Genomic DNA, 23,087 nt, shown 5'->3' on the forward strand with positions numbered 1-23,087 from the left:
ACCACGACTAAAACGTAACACGACTAACGGGTTCTGCCTGTACGTGATATAGTGACTATTTTTGATATATGTATCATTATAAGTTAGACCTACATTATATACATCCAAAAGTTCAATGACCTTCTTTTGAAAAGAAAATTAATATTTGATTGAAAATTATCTGTAAAAATTTGTTTTAAAAGCACACATAAAGTTCACTCACATTATCACACAGCATGTAATAGAATGATTTTTTTTTTACCAAATGGTGGATTCTTTGATAAAAAAGCAGGAGAAAATTTGATATAAAACCAGGTTCAATCCACAATTTTCTATGCCTGTACCAAGTCAGGAATATGACAGTTGTTGTCCATTCGTTTGATTAGGGACTTTCCGTTTTGAATTTTCCTCGGAGTTCAGCATTTTTGAGATTTCACTTTTCAGTATCAAATCAGCTTTGATTCACATTTTCCTTTTTATGCTACGCAATCAATTAAATCACCTGGAACTTTCGAATGTGGAATATACCTGAAGAATTTTTTTATCGTATTTTCGACCTTTTAACCATAGTACAAGAATACTTTCTGATGATTTGTCACGTTTCACCTTATCAGACAGTTAGTTCATTTTGGATAGTTTTGTCTTGCTGTTATAGTCATTATGGTCGAGGTAAGATAATAATCCTGATTTTTGTACCAATCCTCGACAAAAGTATTCATATTTTGATACTGACCACTTTTTTTTTATTGAATTTGTCTCTGGAAACTATAAACAACTAGACTAAGATTTCTTTTTTTTTCTTCTAAAGTTGCCCTTTAAATAGACAAGAACACTTACGGTTCAAGGACAATGATTATCAACAACGCACAACACGAGGAAAAGACAAAGCAAATTCAGAATTCTTCTATAGGTCAGACTGTGCCTTATTTTGTAGAAAAAAACCAAACAAGTGACTACCTGGAGAATCATTCAATACTGCTTGATAATTGTGTCAAATATTTAATTTAAAATTTGCCTGTTTGACGATTTAATTTGATATTGTCGTCGTTCGTTTTAGGCATAAGTACTTAGTATCTTCGAAAATGTTATAATTATTAACGAACTTATTTTCGCGAACGATTTATTTTTCGCGACTTTCGCGAGTAGAAATATAACGTGAATTTAAATCGTCGCGAACATGTATAACGTGGAACTTTCCTTATTTAACTACCTCAAGTACATTAGAAAATCGCGAAATTAAATCGCCGCGAAGTGGACTAGAAAGGGCTAAACGCGAAATAAAGTATCCGCGAAAATAAGTTTGTTTACAGTAGTCTTTTTTTTTTTATCATTATTAAAACAGCTAATTCAACAGGGGATTCTGGTTCTTTTCAAACAGAAATAACTTAAATATTTTACATATTTTGAAAGTAACATCTCTAAACGTAGGAATTATTTTGTGTCAAATATGTATCACTTTTATATATTTCTAATGACCGGACCTGAATTAGTGGTTCTATACTTTTAGTGTCATGTTTTACTTTACTCCAATTTCTTGTCATTCACACTCGTTTGCATTACAGCGGTGTGATGTGTAAGCAGCGGTCGCTGTGTATTGTTAGTATCACTATATTGTGATATCAATGCAAAACTATAGTTTTGTAGGTGGACTACTTGAGATTACTGCAGCGACGTCCAAATAACTTCAGTCAGAACTTCTTATCAAGCTTATTTTTGGTGAATAAAAAAGCATACACAATGTCAGAGGAAGGTTATAAAATTTCGAAAGGGTTTCGCGGAACCCTGTGTCTCGCCGTCTAATTTTCAGTGTAAAAAAAGCTTTCTAAAGCAGTAAAATACAGAATTTAAACTATATAACTTTCTTTTCCGATGCTCTTTCTAGGCCTTGAGGATTTGCATCTGTCAAAATTTCAAATTGATCCATGAAGGTTTACAAAACTTTTTAGTCAAATAATATTAATTCCAGACTGTCTGAAAATATAATAGAAAAAATACTGAAAGCTGAAAAAAATGTTTTCAAAAGTTTGCTTGTATTGTATATTCTATGAAGGTTTGACAAACTAATTAGGGTGTATTATTAGCTATCTTGGAGTAATCAGGTGTGTACAGAATTTTACACCGTTGTTGAAAATTCATACACCCTGAGGCGCAGCCGAATGGATGTATGAATTTTCAACAACGGTGTAAAATTTCGTACACCCCTGATTACACCAAGATAACGAATTTATTTAAGGAATGACTGTAATATTTTTTCTGTCTATGAAGAAATAACATAAAAAATTTGGTACACACTGAATAACGCGCGTAGCGGGTTATTTAACAGTTTGCACCACATTTTTTATGTTATTTTGAATAGACAGAAAAAAAATTACAGTCATTTCTTATAATTTAATTCTAAATTCCATTTCAAACCGTAGAAAACCATGAAAAAACGTTGATGACGTCACGGTCAAATGACTAAATTATGTCTATGGGCTCATAAAAAAATAACGTCAGCCAATCAGAAGACGCGTTACATCCAAAATTAAATTATTTCTTATGAACAATTATTTTACTCATTTTGAAATCAGGATGTAAAATTGTAAAAATGGTGATGAAAATTTTCCAGCGTAATATTTTTTCAATGTCCATGTTGCTGCACATTGTCAAATACTTTTTTACTTTATTTTTGGAAAAATTCAGAAAATATCTGTGTTCTTTTGATTTTTTTTGGCAAAATTTCATTTTTTTTTTAATTTGGCAAAATTTTATTTATCCCCTGGTGAACAAGGGTGGGGTGTTATTTACACCGGGGTAGTCAACCAATCAGATTGCAGTCTTTTTGCTGCATAAGAAATAACAACTTTTACCCCCGTCTGTATCTACTTGTTAACTGTTACAAACCTAAGCACTTATCAGCCAAATACGAGAATATGAACATAAATATTTTCAAAAGTTTACTTCTGTTTCATTTATTCTATGAAGGATTGACAAAATAATTGGCGTGTAACCAACTTTCACCAGACTGTATATACTTGTTAAATGTTAATAAATTCAATGATCTCTTATAAATTGTTAAAGATTATGCCGCTGTTAATGAATCTAGGGTTTGGTTACAACTTGTATACAAATTTTTATTTTACTACTTTTATACAAATTTTTTTTTCAAGATCATGAATGTTCCGGCATTGCTGTTGGTCGCTTACTTTGGTCTGGTATCCGCCCAATTTCCTTCACAATCAACAATTACGGGAAACAGTACTAATAATGGAACAGTTGTTACAGGAGGTGGTGGTAGATTTCCTACGCTTCCTCAGTTTCAGGTTCATCATCCGCAAGTTATCCATTTTATAGGAGCAGGATACGATTTGATACAGGTAATAATAATTAGAAAACAAAATATTGTTAATATTTGGTAGTTATGGAATTTGTTTCTGTATCTGTATGTCGATGTAATTATTGTTGATATGTCAATTGTAAATACGGATCTATATTGCTGGATTAAAATGTTAACCTTCTCTTTGCTGTCACTGATCAGCTGTCCTCTCTTTTTTAATGGTGATACTCCAACGTTTTCCTGTATATCATGTACTTTCAGAATGGCTTTGTATTGTTTGTTTCTAGTCCTTTGATGATTGTATCATTGATGGAAGAATATTTGCTTTCCTTACCTGCCTTTTTTATTCTTTTTTTAATTGTCTGTACTTTGTCTATTTTTTAGCTCGTTTAGCTTTTTGGTATCGCATATGTTTCTTTTTAAAAAGTTTCCTTCTTTTGTGGTTTATCCAGAGTAAGCTTTCTGTTCATTTGTGTTTTATCTCACATATCGACGTGAAAGGCATGCCATCAATGTTTTCTTGAAAACAACGTGTGTATACTTGGAGAAATTAGAAGACGATTTTACTTGTTTTTGGCTCCGCCATGTCGGGATTGTCGTAACTGCAATTACGATGATCAGTTTAACACCAGTGAAGTTTTGTTATATCGAACAGGTATTGAAAAGAAAATCCAAGTGTAAGCAATATTTACGTACGCAAATAATAGTAATCAAAGGTACCAGGATTATAATTTCTTACGCCCGACGCGCGTTTCGTCTACATAAGACTCATCAGTGTCGCTCAGATCAAAATAGTTGTAAAGCCAAACAAGTACAAAGTTGAAGAGTATTGAGGACCCAAAATTCTAATCTTTCGCACGTTTTGTGTGTGCGTGTGTTTAATTAATTTAATCTATTGTGTGCTCATAAATATTCCTATATGTGCTGAATATTCGTGATGATTTTCGTTTTCTGAGTTAAACGATAGTTTTGAAATGAAATACTAATTTTAAAAAGAAAGTTAATAGCGCCATACATTTCGCCTTGCACTGGCATCTATGGACCCCTGAATAAGGTATATAAGATTGCATTTTCCCGATATGGGATTCCGATTTAACGTTCGTTTTCCGACTGGTCGTTTGCGAATTTACATACTCTGCATGTACAGCTGAACTGGCTTTAATAATAAAAAAAATATAACAACATTTTTCTTCAAAATTTAAAAAGTTTTTCACGCTCCAATAAAAGTTTATTTTGCTGAACGTTCAATTTTATTTCAGTTAAATTAAATCATCGTATTTCTCTATTTTTTCTATAAGGAACTACGTCAATATTTCATGATAGAACATATAATATAAAAAAGTGAGTTCATTAACACGCCATTTTGTCTCCCTAAACGAAAAATTATCAACTACTGAACCACCATAATTGCATACGCCAGACGCGCGTTTCGTCTTCATAGGACTCATCAGTGACGCTCAGATCAAAATAATAATAAAGCTAAATAAAATACAAAGACACAAAAGTTTGATACATATTTGTAACAGCATCATTGGATATATTTTTAGGGCAACCCAGACGGTGAGTCATGGACTAGTTTAGGAGATGACCCAGGACTAAAATTAACTCAAAAAATTATGACAGTGAGCCCTGGAAATACTCCAGTGCAAGTTGAAATAGAGCACAGAGATACATGCCAATCGTCTCATTCCTACAACCTTATATATAATGCAAAGCAATATCAAGATAGATTGTTGGGATCAATCACTACTTCTGGTAAGTAGTTTAAAAGCCTTTAAATATCAAACTTTAATTGCGTTCGTTAAAAAATATACCAAATTTGATTTTGATCTTTAAAATTTTGAGATATTTTCTTACTTCTTTTCGTTATAGTCTCACGCAGTCGTTAAGTCTTTTCCCTAGCTATCGTTTATGCATAATTTATTACAGTTACTTTTATGTTAATGCCCTTTAGATTGTGTTGCTTAATTAACCTTATTAAGAGTGCTTCAAGCTAAATGATAGTAAATTAGAACGTTTTTACGTGTTAAGAACAAAGAATTGGTGTGTTTGATTAGAATAGTAATGCTTTTCGTATATAATGCTTATTCTAGGTCCTACAGATGCTGCACTGAGACCATATGCGTTTACGTTAAGTACAGGTTTGTTACTTATCTTGAAATATACAATCTGGATCCATATCCATCCCGAAAAATGCCTTATTTCTTAAGAATAGATGTCTTAATTTCAACGTAAAGTTCTCGATTCGTATGAAGTAAAAAAAAAATATATAAACAAGAAAGAATCTACTCTTTTGCTTTATTTCTTAAATATGATTTTTTTTACATCAGTCTGTATGTGGTTCTTCCTCTGATAATTCGGTAATTATTTCAATTGAACATATCTAAATATCAATACCAAGTACTCAATTCCAGACAAATGAAAAAAAAGTTTCTTACATATATTGATGAGACATTCGTTTCATTTACTCAATCCGATATATATTTTGATTAAGCAATATTGACATGTATCTAATGTGAACTATATATCTGCATGTATTACTATGTATAGACTATAGTCTTTGAAAAAATTGAAAATGAAACGAATGTCTTTAATAAATATTTTCCTCCTTAGGATATGAAACAGCTGCACACCAACTGACACAACCATTGAACTATATGTACCAGGACTATACAACAATGTGCGATATGGGTCATGCGCGTTTGCGTTCTCACCTCGCCCAATCCGATCATCTGTCAGTCACTCGTGAGTTTGCAGCTTCTGTATGTTCACTGCCTGAAAATTATCAGTTACCAAATTACTTGAGGTTCATTGAAGAATGGGGAACGGTAAGTCTCTGAAATGTATTGAATTTCACTCTGGACCAACTTCCACACCATTGTAATAAGATAACTATATGAACAACTTTTCGAAAAGAACTCTGTCGGGAATAATTTGCATTGCATTAGATGTATCAGGTTTTTTTTTTTAGTTTATCGATGTTCAAATTTAATAATTAAATTACAAAGTTACAAATCCAGTTAAGAAAATACTCAGATGAGTAACCGGATGTTTCGACAGATTAAGCCTTCTATTCTTTGCATTTATCACCTTCCATATGAGTCCGTACATCGCGGTAAATTCACATATCACATAACAGACAACTATAATTTACCAAATATTTGTGACCGTGAAAACAGCTCTATGAAGTGACATCGTATCAGTCGAAAAATTCGTGATGATGACCGTACATCGTATGTAGTGTCGATTTTAGTCGTTTTCCTTTAAACTCTGCTGAATGAGTTTTTTTTTTTGTCGAGACCACACTACCGTTAATGAGATTCAAAAAGTGTCAACATACATGAGCGTAACATAATTGAGATATGGATACATTGTCTAGTAGAGTATGCGTAACTGATGAGAAATCGGAGTTAATAATTGGATAGTTCAATCAACGTATATGTCATACATTCGAGTTTAATGTCGTCCATCCGTGTCGATAATGAGTAAAAGGTAAAGATAACAAGCAGAGTTTCTAGTTTCTGTAATATCCATAATCTCAAGTTCACCTGGGTATATTAGATTCAAGCACTCACTTAAATTCTGATAGTAGCACGCAAACATGTCTTATCAGGAAATCTGTTGACAAACATGTCAATGTTCTAAGTGACCTTTACATGATTCAGATAGAACATTCGCATCTTATAATAATTGCCTCACTAACAGAAATCTGATAAGAATGTAGCATCTAAAACCAATGTCCTTCTTAACAAAATTTTCATAAAACTGTCGCCTCACTAAATACAATGTGATAATGCTTTTTTTTTTTAAATTCAAAAAATTGCAAAGTGCAAACAATTACTCGTCAGTGCTCACAAACACACTTCTTACATTGTATAGTATAAGGTATGACGTAAGACGTAATTATATTGAAACTGACTGTGAACATCTATCCCTTGCTGTTACAATCAAAATTCAAAACGGAAAGTCCCTAATCAAATTGCAAAATCAAATGATAAAACACATCAAACGGATGGACAACAACTGTCATATTCCTGAATTGGCACAGCATTTTCAAATGTAGAAAATGGTGGATTGAACCTGGTTTTATAGCGCTAAACCTCTCACTTGTATAATGACAGTCGCATCAAATTCCATTATATTTACAACGATGTGTGAACAAAACAGACATAATCGGTTAAATAGTCACAATATGGATACAGCAGTTATCATTGTGTCACAATCTCAAAACAACAAATATTTAACTAAAATGCACAAAAAACATGTATCAAATTTAAAAACCACATGCATAGCTTCGCGTGTATAACGTCAGAAAATATAAACGTTAAGGCAGACGAGATAAGGAATCACACGACTGAAAAGGCTATACGTTGGAACAACACAGTTAATATAATCGAATGATAAATGGCACTGGAAGACGGTCGGCTAGCCGTTAGCAGCTTGAGTTTAAATTATGTTGATGGATCGACATACATTTGCTAAATCAGCAATCAAATTGTTAGCTCAATTCGATGTTTATGGTTACACCATAATATTGTGAGGTACATAGTTGATTGACTAAGACCAAATTCCATTTGAAGATATTTTAAATTGAGAACTCTTAGTCATATTTCATTAACAAATTTATATAACAGCACATGATAACAGAAGTAGAGGTTGGAAAGAAGATTACATATAGATACCTGACAACTCGGGACAAATACTTTAGTTACCTTCTGGCTAATGTAAGTTGTGTTACTTTGTATCCGTAATTAGGGACGGTGCATTATTTATCAAGCAGGGGGGACCGGTGCAAATGGTAAGGGGACATGTACTTTTTTCAATGTGCAAAGTAGTGGGACCTGATGATTTTTCATTATCTTAATACATGGGACATACACTTTTTTCAAATGCTTAAGTAGTAAACATTTTATTTTAATTAGTCCAAAAATACACACAAGAAACATTCAAACAGAAACAGAATATGATAAACAATTTTAGTTTTGACTGGTGTAAATCAGTCTATCTAACTAAATTAAATATTGATCTTACAAAATTCAAGCTTATTAGGTAGTTTGATTTATTGCTGTGAAATGAAAGAATTTAATTTTACAATAGGTAAAAATAAAAATTATTATATAAATTCAGATAGGCATCTTTAATTTTTTTTATAACTTTTTCAAATCAACTTGGATTTTCATCAAAATATGCAGCTATCTTAGATATATATTAAGCTTACTGAATCCCAGGTCATTTTGTTTTTTGTTGTATTGCTGTCAAATTCAAGAATTAAATTAATCTAGGTAAAAAAAGCTAGAATGTGCATTTCGAACAAAATAGAGATAGTACACTTTAATTATTTTAATAACTTTTTCAAATCAACTTGGATTTTCATCAAACTATGCAGCTATCTTAGATATATATTAAGCTTACTGAATCCCATGTCATTTAGTTTTTTGTTGTATTGCTTTCAAATTTAAGAATTACAGTAATCTTGGTAAAAAAAAAGCTAGGATTTGCAATTCAGACAAAATAGAGATAGTATACTTTAATTTTTTTAATAACTTTTTCAAAACAACTTGGATTTTCATCAAACTATGCAGTTATCTTAGATATATATTAAGCTTACTGAATCCCAGGTCATTTTGTTTTTTGTTGTATTGCTGTCAAATTTAACAATTAAATTAATCTAGGTCAAAAAAGGTAGAATTTGCAGTTCGAACAAAATAGAGATAGTACACTTTAATTTTTTTAATAACTTTTTCAAATCAACTTGGATTATCATCAAACTATGCAGCTATCTTAGATATATATTAAGCTTACTGAATCCCAGGTCAATTTTGTTTTTTGTTGTATTGCTGTCAAATTTAACCATTAAATTGTAAAGTGTACTATCTCGAACTGCAAATTCTACCTTTTTTGACCTAGATTTATCTAATTCTTAAATTTGACAGCAATACAACAAAAAACAAAATGACCTAAGATTCAGTAAGCTTAATATATCTCTAAAATAGCTGCATAGTTTGATGCAAGTTCAAGTTGATTTGAAAAAGTTATTAAAAAAATTAAAGATGCCTATCTTAATTGCAAATCCCAGCTTTTTTTTTACCAAGATTACTTTAATTCTTAAATTTTACAGCAATACAACAAAAAACTAAATGACATGGGATTCAGTAAGCTTAATATATTTCTAAGATAGCTGCATAGTTTGATGAAAATCCAAGTTGATAAGAAAAAGTTATAAAAAAAATTAAAGATGCCTATCTGAATATATATAATAATTTTTATTTTTACCTATTGTAAAATTAAATTCTTTCATTTCACAGCAATAAATCAAACTACCTAATAAGCTTGAATTTTGTAAGATCAATATTTAATTTAGTTAGATGGGCTAATTTACACCAGTCAAAACTAAATTTGAAGGTCAAGACTAGTCGAGAATGTTAAAATGATTGTCAAAAACATTTATATCACAATAAATATTGTTGCTTTACGTTATTTAAGGTACAGATTGTGTTTTTATTCACTCAATATATTCATGATATTCATGGGACACATACTTTTTTAATGAATAGAGGTCATGGGACATAACCTTTTTTCCTATCACATCAGCATGGGACAACACTTTTTTCCAAACAGGTTTTGCGATTTGCACCGGTCCCCCCTGCTTGATAAATATTGCACCGTCCCTTATTATAGATAACGTTGCAAAACATGCTAGTTGCTATTCCGTTTATAATATATTTGCATATAAAGCATCATTAAAATTAAAGTTTAAGTCGCAAACAGACTGTTTGACATTGTCTCCCTATATTACAATATGTTTAAAACTTCGAATTCGCACATAAGATAACAACATTGCATTCGTTGATACAGCACAAATTACAATTATATCAGTATCTCTAAACACAATCGGGTAACAAACCATCCGAAAATTATTGCATGTGTGCTATCTTTTTCGGGTTGACAATAACAATGACACATGTGTCGTCAGTAGTGACGTATGTCTAAAAATCTAAACCCGGAAGCATGATTAATTTGAAGGCTCTTCAATAGTTTTAAAATTACTTGCAACAGGAAGTGTTTATGTTTTGTGTAAAGGAAAATTTAAATGCATGTTAATGCAAAGAAGACATCAGTTTTTAAAATGAATCTGCCAGCTGACTGAATATACAGTTTAGTAATATTTCCGGTTATCACAATGCCGATTTGTTTTTCTACTGTTTATTTGAAATCATTGGTTTACTACAGAGCAAAACAACATTATAAAGTAAAATAACAAAAATACTAAACTCTAAGGAAAATACAAAACGGACAATCACTTATCAAATGGCAAGATCAAGATCTAAAACACATCAAACGAATGGAAAACAACTAACATAATCCTGACTTGGTACAGGCATTTTCATAGATACTGAATGGCGGATTAAACTTTCTTTTATAGCGAGCTAAACCTCTCACTTGTATGACAGTCGCATTAAATAACATTATATTGAAAGCAATGTGCGAATAAAACAAACAGACAAAATAGGTAAAAATGTCAAAAATATGGGTACAACAGTCAACATTGTGTTATAATCTTAATCATTTTCATGAGAAAAAACTATGCCAACGAAGAAAAACAAAATGCCATAATATACAAAGCGTATAAGCTAAAATAGGACATCACGATAAAAGAATCTATGGAAAAAGTTCTTGTTGGAGAATAATTAGTTATAAAAGGTACCAGGATTATAATTGTGTACGCCAGACACTCGTTTCTTCTACATAAAACTCATCAGTGACGCTCATATCAAAATAGTTGTAAAGCCAAACAAGTAAAAAGTTGAAGAGTATTGAGGATCTAAAATTCCTAAAAGTTGTGCCAGGGTAAGGGTTACACTTAATGCTTGCATCATAAAGTCATAAATCAATAAAAATCTAATAAATAAAATGAAAATAACACTCTTTTTTTTCAAACGAATAGCTTTTCATGATTTACCTTCTTCAGGAACGCTCAAATCCAATTTTAAAAGCCAAGGATGTGCTAGTCCTAAAAAAGACAAACAAGACCCTAAATCATTAGTAAAATTTCATTAAGGTCAACTTTGATTGAGGAAGTTAAACCTTAGTGTCTTTAAAATTTCTTAAGATATCATCGGAAAATGTAGCAATTTTGTTTATGCACTGACAAATGAGTTGATGATACCCTCAGGGACGAAAAATCCATCAGCTGTGGTATTGACACAGTGCTTGTAAATTGATATAATATTATTCAATGTGTACGTCCGCAGCGTTATTCTGAATAAATCACCATCAGGATCGCATAAATCAATTAACGATGGAGACGTCTGTACAGTGTGAAATATCAAAAATATCGAGCTCCAATACAAATTCAAAAATTAAACTCCATTATCAAAAAGCAAAATCAAAAAGTTAAAACATTCGCAACAAATGTTACAAAACTGTCATATTCTCGACTTTGTATGTGAAAAAGGTGAATTAAACCTAGTTTATAGCTAGATGAACCTCTAAGCTACTAAACTGGGTATTATTCAAACTTACATTACCTCGTATTTTTGTCTATTGTGCTCACATATGATACCTTCTTGTTTTTGTAAGATTTACAAACTCTATATTTTAGGCGACACAAGATGTTCTACGAAGTACAAATGGAACCCAGGATGTTTTAACTGTAAACATGAATAACTTCAAATATAGACCAGAATATAGATATTTAGTTGGTAATTATAATGATCAATTTTAAATGTAATATCTCATAACTTGTTTACTATTTCCTTACATTTAGTCTTCCATTTATAGGTGCATTTTTGAGTTCAAACTGAGTAGGTCTTATAAAAATGCAGCAATCTAAACATTAGCAAAATTCTTTCCGAAAGAGATTGTCGTGTATATATGATTCCAATATTTGTTAATTATTAAATTATAATGCTAAAGACGGTTTATTTAGTTGCATAACATTGATCTGTGTGTGTGAACGTCTTGATAAAAAAAATATTTCTTTAAAAAATAGGCATAGCAAGAATAAAACACCGAATGTGTTATACATTTTATATACGATAATTGTATGACTAACCATGCAAACGTATATAAAAAATGACATCCAACATGAAATCAGTCTTAAATTTTTATGAACCCTCCGTAGACAACGGGGCATTAAACGTTACCCTTGTCCTTATACTTGTCTTTCCGTCTGTCCGTATGTCGGTCCCAGTGTTTTGACCACACTCTAACTGTAGTTTGCCTCACGCAATTCTTCAATTCATATATAAAGTTAAGAACCAAGACTTACAAACAGATTTTTAGTTTGGGCAGTGAGTCACTGACTGTTCAAGAGATATGCTTCTTTATAACTCGGAAAAATGCATTTTTTTCACACTTTGACTTCAGTTTTCTTCATCCAAATTTCATGAAATTTATACACAATGGTAAGAACAGCAACACACAGACTTTGGTCTTTTTGCTACACAAGACGAAAATCTTTATTCGTGAAAAATATTTTGCAAAGTTGAATAGTATTCCAGATGTCGCTTAAAGCGTTGACGTTTTATATATTTTTGTATATTTGTGTCTTGACTTGAATCTTGTTGAACAAGTTTGCCCAATATATTTTGACATACAGATACTTGATGAATTGATGAATAAAAAGAAAGTCAATTTTCAATGAGAGTCATTGCAGGATAGGCGATTGCTAAATAAAACAAAACCAATTTACAAACACAATTCATTATCTCCACAGTCATTCACATAAAGAGTCTTGAAAAACATGTGTAAAGGATTTTGAATAGCAGATAGTATGCACAAAAAAGATTGTACATGGTTAATTTTATATTGTATATACTCCATTCTTGTATCTATGTGATGATCCTGGCATATCTTTATATGTTTCAAGGTCTGGCTTATCTGTGTATATTTTAAGGTCAATACCACGACGCTTTTGGTGTGGGCAATCCAATGTATAATGACGAGGTTGAGATGACTATGGTTACAATTGACAGCATTTTAGATTCAAAATACTGGTTTTACCTTTCGTACTACATTTCACAAGGTGTTTGTGGAAATGATGTAAGAATAGTTAAATTTTATAAGCCTGGTACCTGTGATAACTATCTACACGACTGGGTTGATGCCACTCCAGGTGTACGTTTCGTCCCAGAGAGTATCAATAGCCCAGTAGTCAGCACTTCTGTGTTGACATGAATATTATTTATATGGTCTTTTTTTTAAATTTCCTGTATACAAGAATGAGTTGGGTTTTTTTTTATCCCAGGCATAGATTACCTTAGTCGTATTTGGCACATTGTTTTGGAATTTTGGGTCCACAATGCTCTTCAACTTTGTAAATGTTTGGCTATATAACTATTTTGATCTGCGCGTCAATGATGAGTCTTATGTAGACGAAACTGCGCCTGGCGTATTTAATTATTCGCCTGGGAGCTTTGATAACTTTATACCATACTTTAGAGATTCAGTTATTGTTTGATTAAATTGCTTTCCAATTGACCTAGTGTTTAATGTTGCCAAATTGAGTTTATAAATGCAATTACTAGTAGATAAATTAATATTTACCAACAAATAAAGTTTTTTACATAAAGGCAACAGACGTATACTGGTGTATAAAAATCATAAATCAATTGAGTGAAAACAAATCCTGGTTACAAATCAAAACCGAAGGAAACACATCAAATATAAGAGGAAAACAAAGGAACAACAGAAACACCGAAGTGCAACAAAAAAAAAAAACAACACACATGGCTAGCCGCGGTTCCTGATTAATGACAATGTTAAAAAAATATAGCTAAAATTACATCAATAAGTTACAGAAACACGCACAAGAACATTCATAACAGAGAAAAGCACAAACAAATAATATAATAGTCGATCTTAAAAGTGATCAAATTATCAGCAAGCGTTAGCAAACTAATGAAATTAGTTTTTACTGACAAAAAAGGTATTTGTGATTTTGACCATATTTTTTGTAGGCTACGTCGCTGTTGCCAAAATGGCAGGCAAATATGGTCCAAGCTTTGAAATTTTATCCTTACCGTAAAAGTGCAAAGCATCCTGTCGGTATGTATGCAAATATTTGTTTTCGTTATTATATCATTATTTTATCACATACGTGATATTTTTTCGAGATTCGATATTTCCTGTCACTGATGCTCGTCTGTTCCTAGTCAAGTGAGATCTTGAAGTACGAGTTATTCTAATTCATAAAAACATCATTTTGTAATCTTAGATTTAACCACTGAAAGTGGGCTAATGATCTTTTCTTTATTAAGTACGAGATTAACTGTTTGGACATAACGAATTACACAATTGACTTATTTTGATAACGATAGTTTTCACCCTTTTAGCTTGTATAATTTTTCCGCTATTGTTTTTTATTTTTTTTTTATTTTAAGAATGAATTAATGTAAAAATAGGTTGGCTTCACTACAACTAAAGGAGTTCCCAGTATTTTATATTTCCATGAAACCCTTTGTAATAGGTGGCTGTTCTACACATTATGATAACATTGTTGTCTACACATTCAGATAGCAAGTTAGAGATACCTCTTCAGTGGCCAAAAGGAACTTACTCACTTCAAAAACCAACTGCAGGGTGTCCTGGAACTTTCAAATGGTCAGAAGGTCGAATCATGGTAAATATGACGGGTGCACAGATGTCAACAATGAACTCGTTTGAAGGTTGGTATATATTTTAATATATATGATAAAAATACAATAAGGTTATCAGATAGTTGAACATTTTTTTTCTCAGTGTATCATTACTGACAGTGAAAATGTTAAACAGAATTAATCTTTAAGTGGAGTCATGAGAAGTATTATAGTATAACTAATCGCCGTATTTGAATATAAAAAATAAGACAACACGTGACCGACCGACGCATAGATTAAACGAGTGCGCAGCACGAGTTTAATCCATAGCGGCGTTCGGTCACAAGTTGTCTTATTTTTGATATTCAAATACGGCGATTAGTTATTCTTTTTATTACATTGGCAAATGCCTTTTTTTATGAAATTAATGTAGAAAATGTAAGGAACTATATCTTTTTCCTACGCATTGACAATTTGTTTTGATCCGACGTTATCGACGTCTTGACAACGCCTATTGTTGTATGACGTCAGAGAGTGAAATAACCACGTTTATTTCACATGTGAAATTATCGGTTTTTAATTAACTGGGAAATCAATGTAATTCATTGCAACCAATGTAATAATGTTAATTATTGTATCACATAATTCTTGTAAATGTTATTCGAACCAGCAGAATATATTGTTATATACCCGATTTAAATGCACTCTAAAGAATATATTTGTATCTAAAAGATATCCAATTCAAAAAAGATAACTGTAATGTCACCGACTACAATTCCTGAAATTTATATTGACACCAATAAGGCCTCCACCCCCCCCCCCCCCCCCCCCCCCCCCCCCCCCAAGTACTTCTGTTTTAAATGTGGTTTTAACAAATACCAAATACCATTTTCATATCTCAGGGAAATCATAACTGTGGAACTTTCCAACAGTCAGTCTTGTTTTTGGGATTGTTGCCTACATTCATTATTTCAGTGTTATGGATTTTTGCGTTATAATAAATATTTATTGTTTGTATACTCTTGATTTGATTTTTACTTTAGAAACGTATGTACAAACGTATGTTCTAAGAAGACTAAAAAATAAAAATATGTGTAGCATAAATGTTTGAATCTAAGAATTATTCATTCAGGCGACGTTGAACAATCATCTTTTACTCTGAATTACTGTGCGAAGGAACGAGCTGAATCAAACGATGAGTTAATTTGGAGTAAGGGAGACTATTGTTTATTTCAGCAAGATTCTGATTGTCCTTTTGGTAAGTTAAGATAGGCATTTACCAATAATTCAAAACGGTTCACTACAATACAAAAAATACTTTGAATCATTCACGGTCATACAAAACTATATACGATTTTTAAAACGCTAATTAGGAACGTTAAACAAGCAGTATAAGGGACAGTAGTGAAAAAATATGTCCATCAAACATACCTAATGTGATTAAACAACTGGAGGTTAGGGAAAACCAAAAATAATTGAAACGAGGGAACAAAAAGCCTAATGTTTTTTTTTTGCATTGTATGATGGAGATTTCTGATTAGAGGTTTAGGAGGAAAGCAGATTATAAATTTGTACGGTAGCGTAAACATGATTTTCTTACGGCAAACACAACAGGAGGTGCAAAACAACTGTATATTTTGAAACAAAATAAAAGATGGTTTCAATAAATAACATTAACGGTACCAATTTCCCTGCACCAGATGCGCATTTCGACAATACATGTCTCTTCAGTGATGCTCGTGGCCAAAATATTTGAAATCCAAAACTTGTATAAAAGATGAAGAGCTATAATCCAAAAGGTCCAAAATTTATAGCCAAATCTGTAAAAGGAATCAGAGCTTTGCATGAGGGAGATACATTCCTTAATTTATATTAATTTCTAAAATTTTGTTATAGCAAATTTTAATAACACAAAAAAAAATCCGTATTTTCAAGCCAGTACCGAAGTACTGGCTACTGGGCTGGTGCAGGCACGGCTAAGTCCATGTCAACCTTAAGAGTCTAAATGGCGATAAACTACTTGTCACGTCTCTGTCAACATTATAGACAAGTCTTGCAGCCATTTTTGTATTTATCCAGTGGCTAATAAGTAAGCCGGGTAATTTTGAGTAGTTAATGAAATTTATTCAATGGTTAGATTTTGAGCAATCAACATTAATCATAGGTAAAAACTTAACCTCGGATTAAGATGTTTGTCAATTGGATAACTTTATCTAATGTTTTGACCATCTCAGTCCAGAACTTTGCAAACGGCTACTTGACCAATAAACAACTTGGTTCTGTTTTTGCTGTGGTGTGTTCTTTAAATTTTGATACATCAGACATCGATTCATTTCAATAGCGTTATGCATAATACAGACATTAAAATCTCTTCTCATGTAAAGAGAAAGCACTTCGCAAAAGTCGACCAAATATGAAAAAAAGAAAATCACAAAAATACTGAACTCCGAGGAAAATTCAATAGGAAAGTCCCTAATCAAATGGCAAAAGCAAAGGATAAATCACATCAAACGAATGGACAACTGTCATATTCCTGACTTGTTAAAGGCATTTGCAAATGTAGAAAATGATGGATTGAACCTGGTTTTATAGCGCTGAACTTCGCACTTGTATGACAGTCGCATCAAATTCCTTTTTTTTTTACAACGATGCGTGAACAAAACAGACATAGTCGGTAAAATAGTGAAAATATGGTTACAGCAGTCATCACTGTGTTACAATCTCAAGACAAACAAACATATACAAAAAACACAAAAAGCATCTACATGTATCAAATTAAAAAAACACATTCCGTGTTTCGCGTGTTGGGCGTCAGAAAATGCAAACGTCACAAAAAAGAAATTTTGTCGTTCAATGTCTATTCAAAACAATTATAATTTCACATGGAGAATGGGGGTATGCAGGGTTATAAAATCGAATAGCGTTATTTGTTCCATAAATAAACACACTTATCGAAAAGAATCCAAAATCATCCTAACCCGTTGTTCCAGTAGTACTTTGGCTTTGTGAACTTTGTCTATATCATGCTAGCGTGTGTGCATGAACCATTTACAGGTTTAAAAAGAGAAATGGCACACCTTCTCCAATCTGCATGCCCTTCTACAAAAATCCTCAGTTTGTTTCTATAGTTTATAATTATAAATTCAAAGTTTAACTTATTTGTTTTAAGTCAATAAATAAACCATTAATATTTTAATTTCCCATAAAGCTCCAAACTGACCTATTATATGACTATGCACTGTCATCTTCGCTAGCCAAGGGTTACGATCCACTCCCGTTCTCTTCACCCTTGGCAAATTGAGCCAACATTTGTGAAAACAATGTTGCGCCATATATCGGAAGATTAAAGTCAAGCCCATTCCGAATACATTATTCTTGACCAATGGTAGCACTTGAACTCTTCAATTTGGAGGTAAAATACGGTAGCGTCTAGAACCTACACACTTGATAAAGCCGGAAACGAAAATACACGTCAACATGCATGCAACTGTGCATGAAACATACACAGGAACTTCTTTTTATTGATTAAAAACATTCAAGTTGTCACTAAATATAGTCGTATGTTTATAGAATGTATTTAGACTTGTTGCACAATAAACACGTGGCAATTGTTTACAAACACTTTCTATATTTACACGTGATCATGTTATAGGCGCTTTTTGATTGGATGCAGCGAGTTTCGACTGCAACCAATAAAAATCCTTATCTTGTGTCTCCGAATTTTTATCTCAATCCGCCAAGGGTGAAGAGAACGGGAGTGGATCGTAACCCTTGGCTAGCGAAGATGATGCACTGTGTATATGAAAAGATTTTAGCGTTGGTCTCCAATTTGTTGCCATAACATCTATGGTTCATATTTTTTGTGAATTAAAAACCGTTTTTACATTTGATTAGGTTTTACATCATCTTCCATCAGATATCAGGACAGAGTTCATCCTATAACAGTTGGTGTTACTCCGCATGTAGAATATAAAACGGGTGCCCAATACAAGTATTGCTGCAGGTATATATAATAGTTTGTTATTTAAATGGGTGTTATTATATATTTAAAGGCATGTTACCAAAGCAAATAAAGTATGTTGTTGGATATAAACGTATGCTACTGTTTTATTATGCACGGTATTTGCTTCTTGAAAATGATCGGCAGGTATGATCGATACCATAGTTTAAAGTATGAGAAGAGTTGTGCAACAAACGTGGGAGGCATCCAACAATTCAAAAGAGCATAAAAAGAACAGGGAAAAGTGCACAAGATAAACGTTGACTTATTCGAGATGAATTCATTTGTTCACAAAGCAGCATTATACATTTATTTGTCTTTATTTTTTTATGTCAAGTTGGTGTTCGCGGATTTTTCTTTCAAACATTCAACTTCAATAATTTTTTCGATTTCAATTTTCAACATTCTTTTTATTCATATGATGAAGTCATTTTGCTTGGTTTCTCTTGTTATCTATTCTGACATCGGACTCGGACTTCTTTAAATTGAGTTTTACTGTGCGAATTGCTGTGTGTTTGTTTATTCTACATTGGCTAGAGATTAAGGGGGAGAATTGGGATATCACAAAACATTTTTAAACCCACCGCATGTTTGCACCTGTCCCAAGTCAGAGCATCTGGCCTTTGTTAGTTTTGTAATTTTTTTTTAGTTCATTGATATGCTTTTTTGTATAGTATGACATCCATTTTCACTGAATAAACATTTTTTTCTGGGAATATTTACGAAATAATTGATGCAAGCTATAATTTATTATAGTTTTAACTTGGGTAGGCATTATAATCGTCATTATTTTTGCCCTGACGATAGTGAGGGCTAAAATAACACGAACATAATTCCTATCCATTACCCATGTTAAAACTACAATAAAGTATAGCATACACCAATTATTTCGATTCTGATTAGGACAATTAAGTTAATTTCTATGTCTGATGTGTATTAATGTAGAGCTTCTGGTTGGTCTCTTCCATGAACCTCCCTTTTTTGTTAATAAACAAGCAAACGACTAACAATGTGATTTTTTCAGAGGGAGGAGTTTTGAATAGCCAGCATGAACGGTTTTCGTATCTCATTGGCACTCACACTACATCTTCCTATATCCAAATATGTCATTTCGAATTGCAACACATTACAGTCATCATAAATTAATTTGTAACAACACGTGCATAATTTAATAGTTTGGAAATGTTTTAAGTTAATGAAATCTATTAAATGCATACCAATTTGATTAAATTCATTATTCTGCAGTAGTCAATATACGCATGTGCAAACCAATATTATTGGATTTAGAGCATGGTCCAATTCACCAAGCGAAAGACGCACGTCATATTAGAATGTACAGTTTGTACGCAATAAACAAGATGTAGAGGAATCATTTTCAGTTTTTCGTTTATTCTCAGATTATAGTCATGTCTGCAAATTAAAATTATAATACAAAATCATTCTATATTGTGTATTTTGAATTTTTACAGATCGGATGGTTCCTATTTAGATCGAATATACTTACCAACAGCCAAGCCATTCTATCTTTTGAAATATACACATGGTTGTCAACGTGTAGATGGTATGGAGTTTAAGGAACAGCAATTTCTTTACCCAACAAAGCAACATATTTTCATCCACAACTCGCCTTCACATACTACCATCAGTGGAAAAGGTGTTTATTTAGACTATTGTTACTACACGCCCCTCAAAGTAGGCGGGGGTATAAATATAGGTGTTGGAAAATAAAATAAAATATGATTCTTGTAATTTTTGTTTGTCTTTTTTATTATTTCTGAAATCTATTCTAATTTAGATTCAAATACTTTAAAGCTGCAATATCTTCTTGCAGTTAAACAACAATAGACAAAACATGATAAGGAAAACGGATGATCCATCCAAATAGGTTAAATGTGAACTTCAACTAATTGTATTGATCATATTATACAATTCTGTTGTTGTATTTTTTAAATGGTGTTGAATTATCCCTTCTGTATCTTCTTTCTCTATATTGTAAACGAGTCTATAAAAATCCATACAAAATAAGTTTTACCTTTGAAGACAAAAATATGGCTGCAACGGGTCTGGAGATTAATGTTAATGACACCGAAAGACAAAGCTTCAAGAAACACAATTGTGTGATTTACTTTAATATATAAACTGATAATTAACTTTTAAACCCCACACATCACTATTAGGTCGATCATTTACTATATTATAAAATAATGAACAATTAAAGTTCTGTTTTAAGTTCCTTCGAAATTTTATACACAAATAAGGAATTCGAAACCTAAATTACAGTGAGATTACTTGCACAAAAACATTATATTGCTAGGTCTGCAAAATGCTCCATCGAACCTTATTTTCACGTTACAAAAAGCCATGTTATCAACAAGCCAAGTTTTAACATGAACTACACGGGTTATGGGCGGTTTGAATGAGATGTTCATGCGAACAAAAAAAAACCTACAATATGGCAAGCCGTTCTCGTCAAAACTATGTTTAAACCATTTTTCGAAAAATTTACACACTGAGAATTACAACAAAGCACACTGAGATTTAAAAACTTCAAAACGCACACTGAGAATTGAAAATTACACACTGAGAATTGAAAATTACACACTGAGAATTAAAATTACACACTGAGATTTCATAAAGACGCACTGAGATTACAAAAATGAAAAACGAACACTGAGAATTGAAAATTACACACTGAGAATTGAAAATTACACACTGAGATTTCAAAAAGACACACTGAGAATAAATAAACTGAAAACACACACTGAGAATTTGAAATTACACACTGAGAATTTAAAATTACACACTGAGATTTGTGCGCACTTTTTATGCGCACATATCTAATTAACATACTTCATCTGAATCTATTACAAGCTTAAGAAAATCAACAAGGGGACAGAACTCGTTAGTCCTTCGGTTTGGTTCCAAATTATTAATAAAAAAATCTTTAAAAATACAAGAACAAGAAAAATACCCACTTACTCTTATTACAAAATATAACCAAATGGTGAAAAACTTTATTAAAATTATAAGAAAACATTGGAACAATCTGCAAAAGAATGCAGTGAAATTTTTACTTAAGTGTCTATTATAGCATATAAACATAACAAAAATATAAAAGATTAACTAGAGAAATCAGGGAAACAGTTGGAAGACTTTTGAAAAGGGACCCATATTTAATTACTGGTAGTAATGATCTGAATTATAGGCAACAAACTAACTGAATATAAGCGATGTTAAGTCTTGAAATTTATTACGAATGTTGGTTGAAGGAATCGCATTTCATTATGACAAGAGTTCTTGAGATCAAGATATTAATCTGTTGAATTATTCATCTCATAAATATTCATTAGTAATTTGCATATTAATCTCAGTGTGTATTTTTGAAATCTCAGTGTGTAATTAACAATTCTCAGTGTGTGTTTTTCAATTTATTTCATCTCAGTGTGTCTTTTTAAAATCTCAGTGTGTAATTTTGAGTTCTCAGTGTGTGTTTTTTATTTTTTTAAATCTCAGTGTGTAATTTCGATTTCTCAGTGTGTTATTATAGGTTTTTAAATCTCAGTGTGTATTTTTTTCGAAAAAAGGGCTTAAACATAGTTTTGACGAGAACGGCTTGCCATACTACAACATATATAATAGATAAAAAAGACGCAACAAGTATCTCCCTTCATGCAATGTTTTTTTATTACTTTGTAACACCTTTACACTAGTATTTCTAATTTCTAAGTTATCGACAAATTAAAAGAAGTTGAGTTAAATAGAGCCTCAAATATCCTGTTTTATGACTGGAAAATAATAATTTCCAACATAACAAAAGGTTATCAGAAACGAACATCGTGCCTCGTGTCATATTTAGAACGGCATTAAATGAAATTAAACTATCATGCTTCTATCCTCGCCGTCTTGTTCTTCTATTCTCTTGAAGATGCTTCCCAAGATAGCAAAGAGGATAGTAGTGTGCATAATTTTCAAGTTTGACTAGTATTTAAGAATTGAATGCTTCTTTTTGTAAATTCTTTGGGGGTGTTAAAGGGTTGACCGAAGTACATTTTGTATGAAGCGCGGAAGCGCTTCATTCTAAAAATGTGCGCACGGTCAACGCTTTTACAATCCTATGAGGTTACAAAAAGAAGCATTCAATACAGTACTTATAATTACATTGTTTAGCTATGATCATGAAAACACGAATTTTATAACTTTTTTATTCAATTCA

General features: G+C 31.9%; 1 protein-coding gene across 1 annotated transcript; it reads left to right on the forward strand.

The window, feature by feature from the left end:
* Window positions 1-554: 554 nt before the first annotated feature.
* Window positions 555-20,623, forward strand: LOC143063995 (uncharacterized). The gene is made up of 13 exons (XM_076236478.1): window positions 555-648; window positions 3,129-3,335; window positions 4,843-5,050; window positions 5,389-5,436; window positions 5,909-6,123; window positions 7,930-8,019; window positions 11,898-11,997; window positions 13,194-13,339; window positions 14,257-14,344; window positions 14,812-14,964; window positions 16,007-16,132; window positions 18,769-18,877; window positions 20,344-20,623. Exons 1-13 carry the CDS (start codon window positions 640-642, stop codon window positions 20,600-20,602), a joined length of 1,758 nt encoding a protein of 585 aa, XP_076092593.1. The 5' UTR covers window positions 555-639; the 3' UTR covers window positions 20,603-20,623.
* Window positions 20,624-23,087: the final 2,464 nt, after the last annotated feature.

Source organism: Mytilus galloprovincialis, chromosome 2 (assembly GCF_965363235.1).
Source record: "Mytilus galloprovincialis chromosome 2, xbMytGall1.hap1.1, whole genome shotgun sequence".
Classification (NCBI taxonomy): domain Eukaryota; kingdom Metazoa; phylum Mollusca; class Bivalvia; order Mytilida; family Mytilidae; genus Mytilus; species Mytilus galloprovincialis.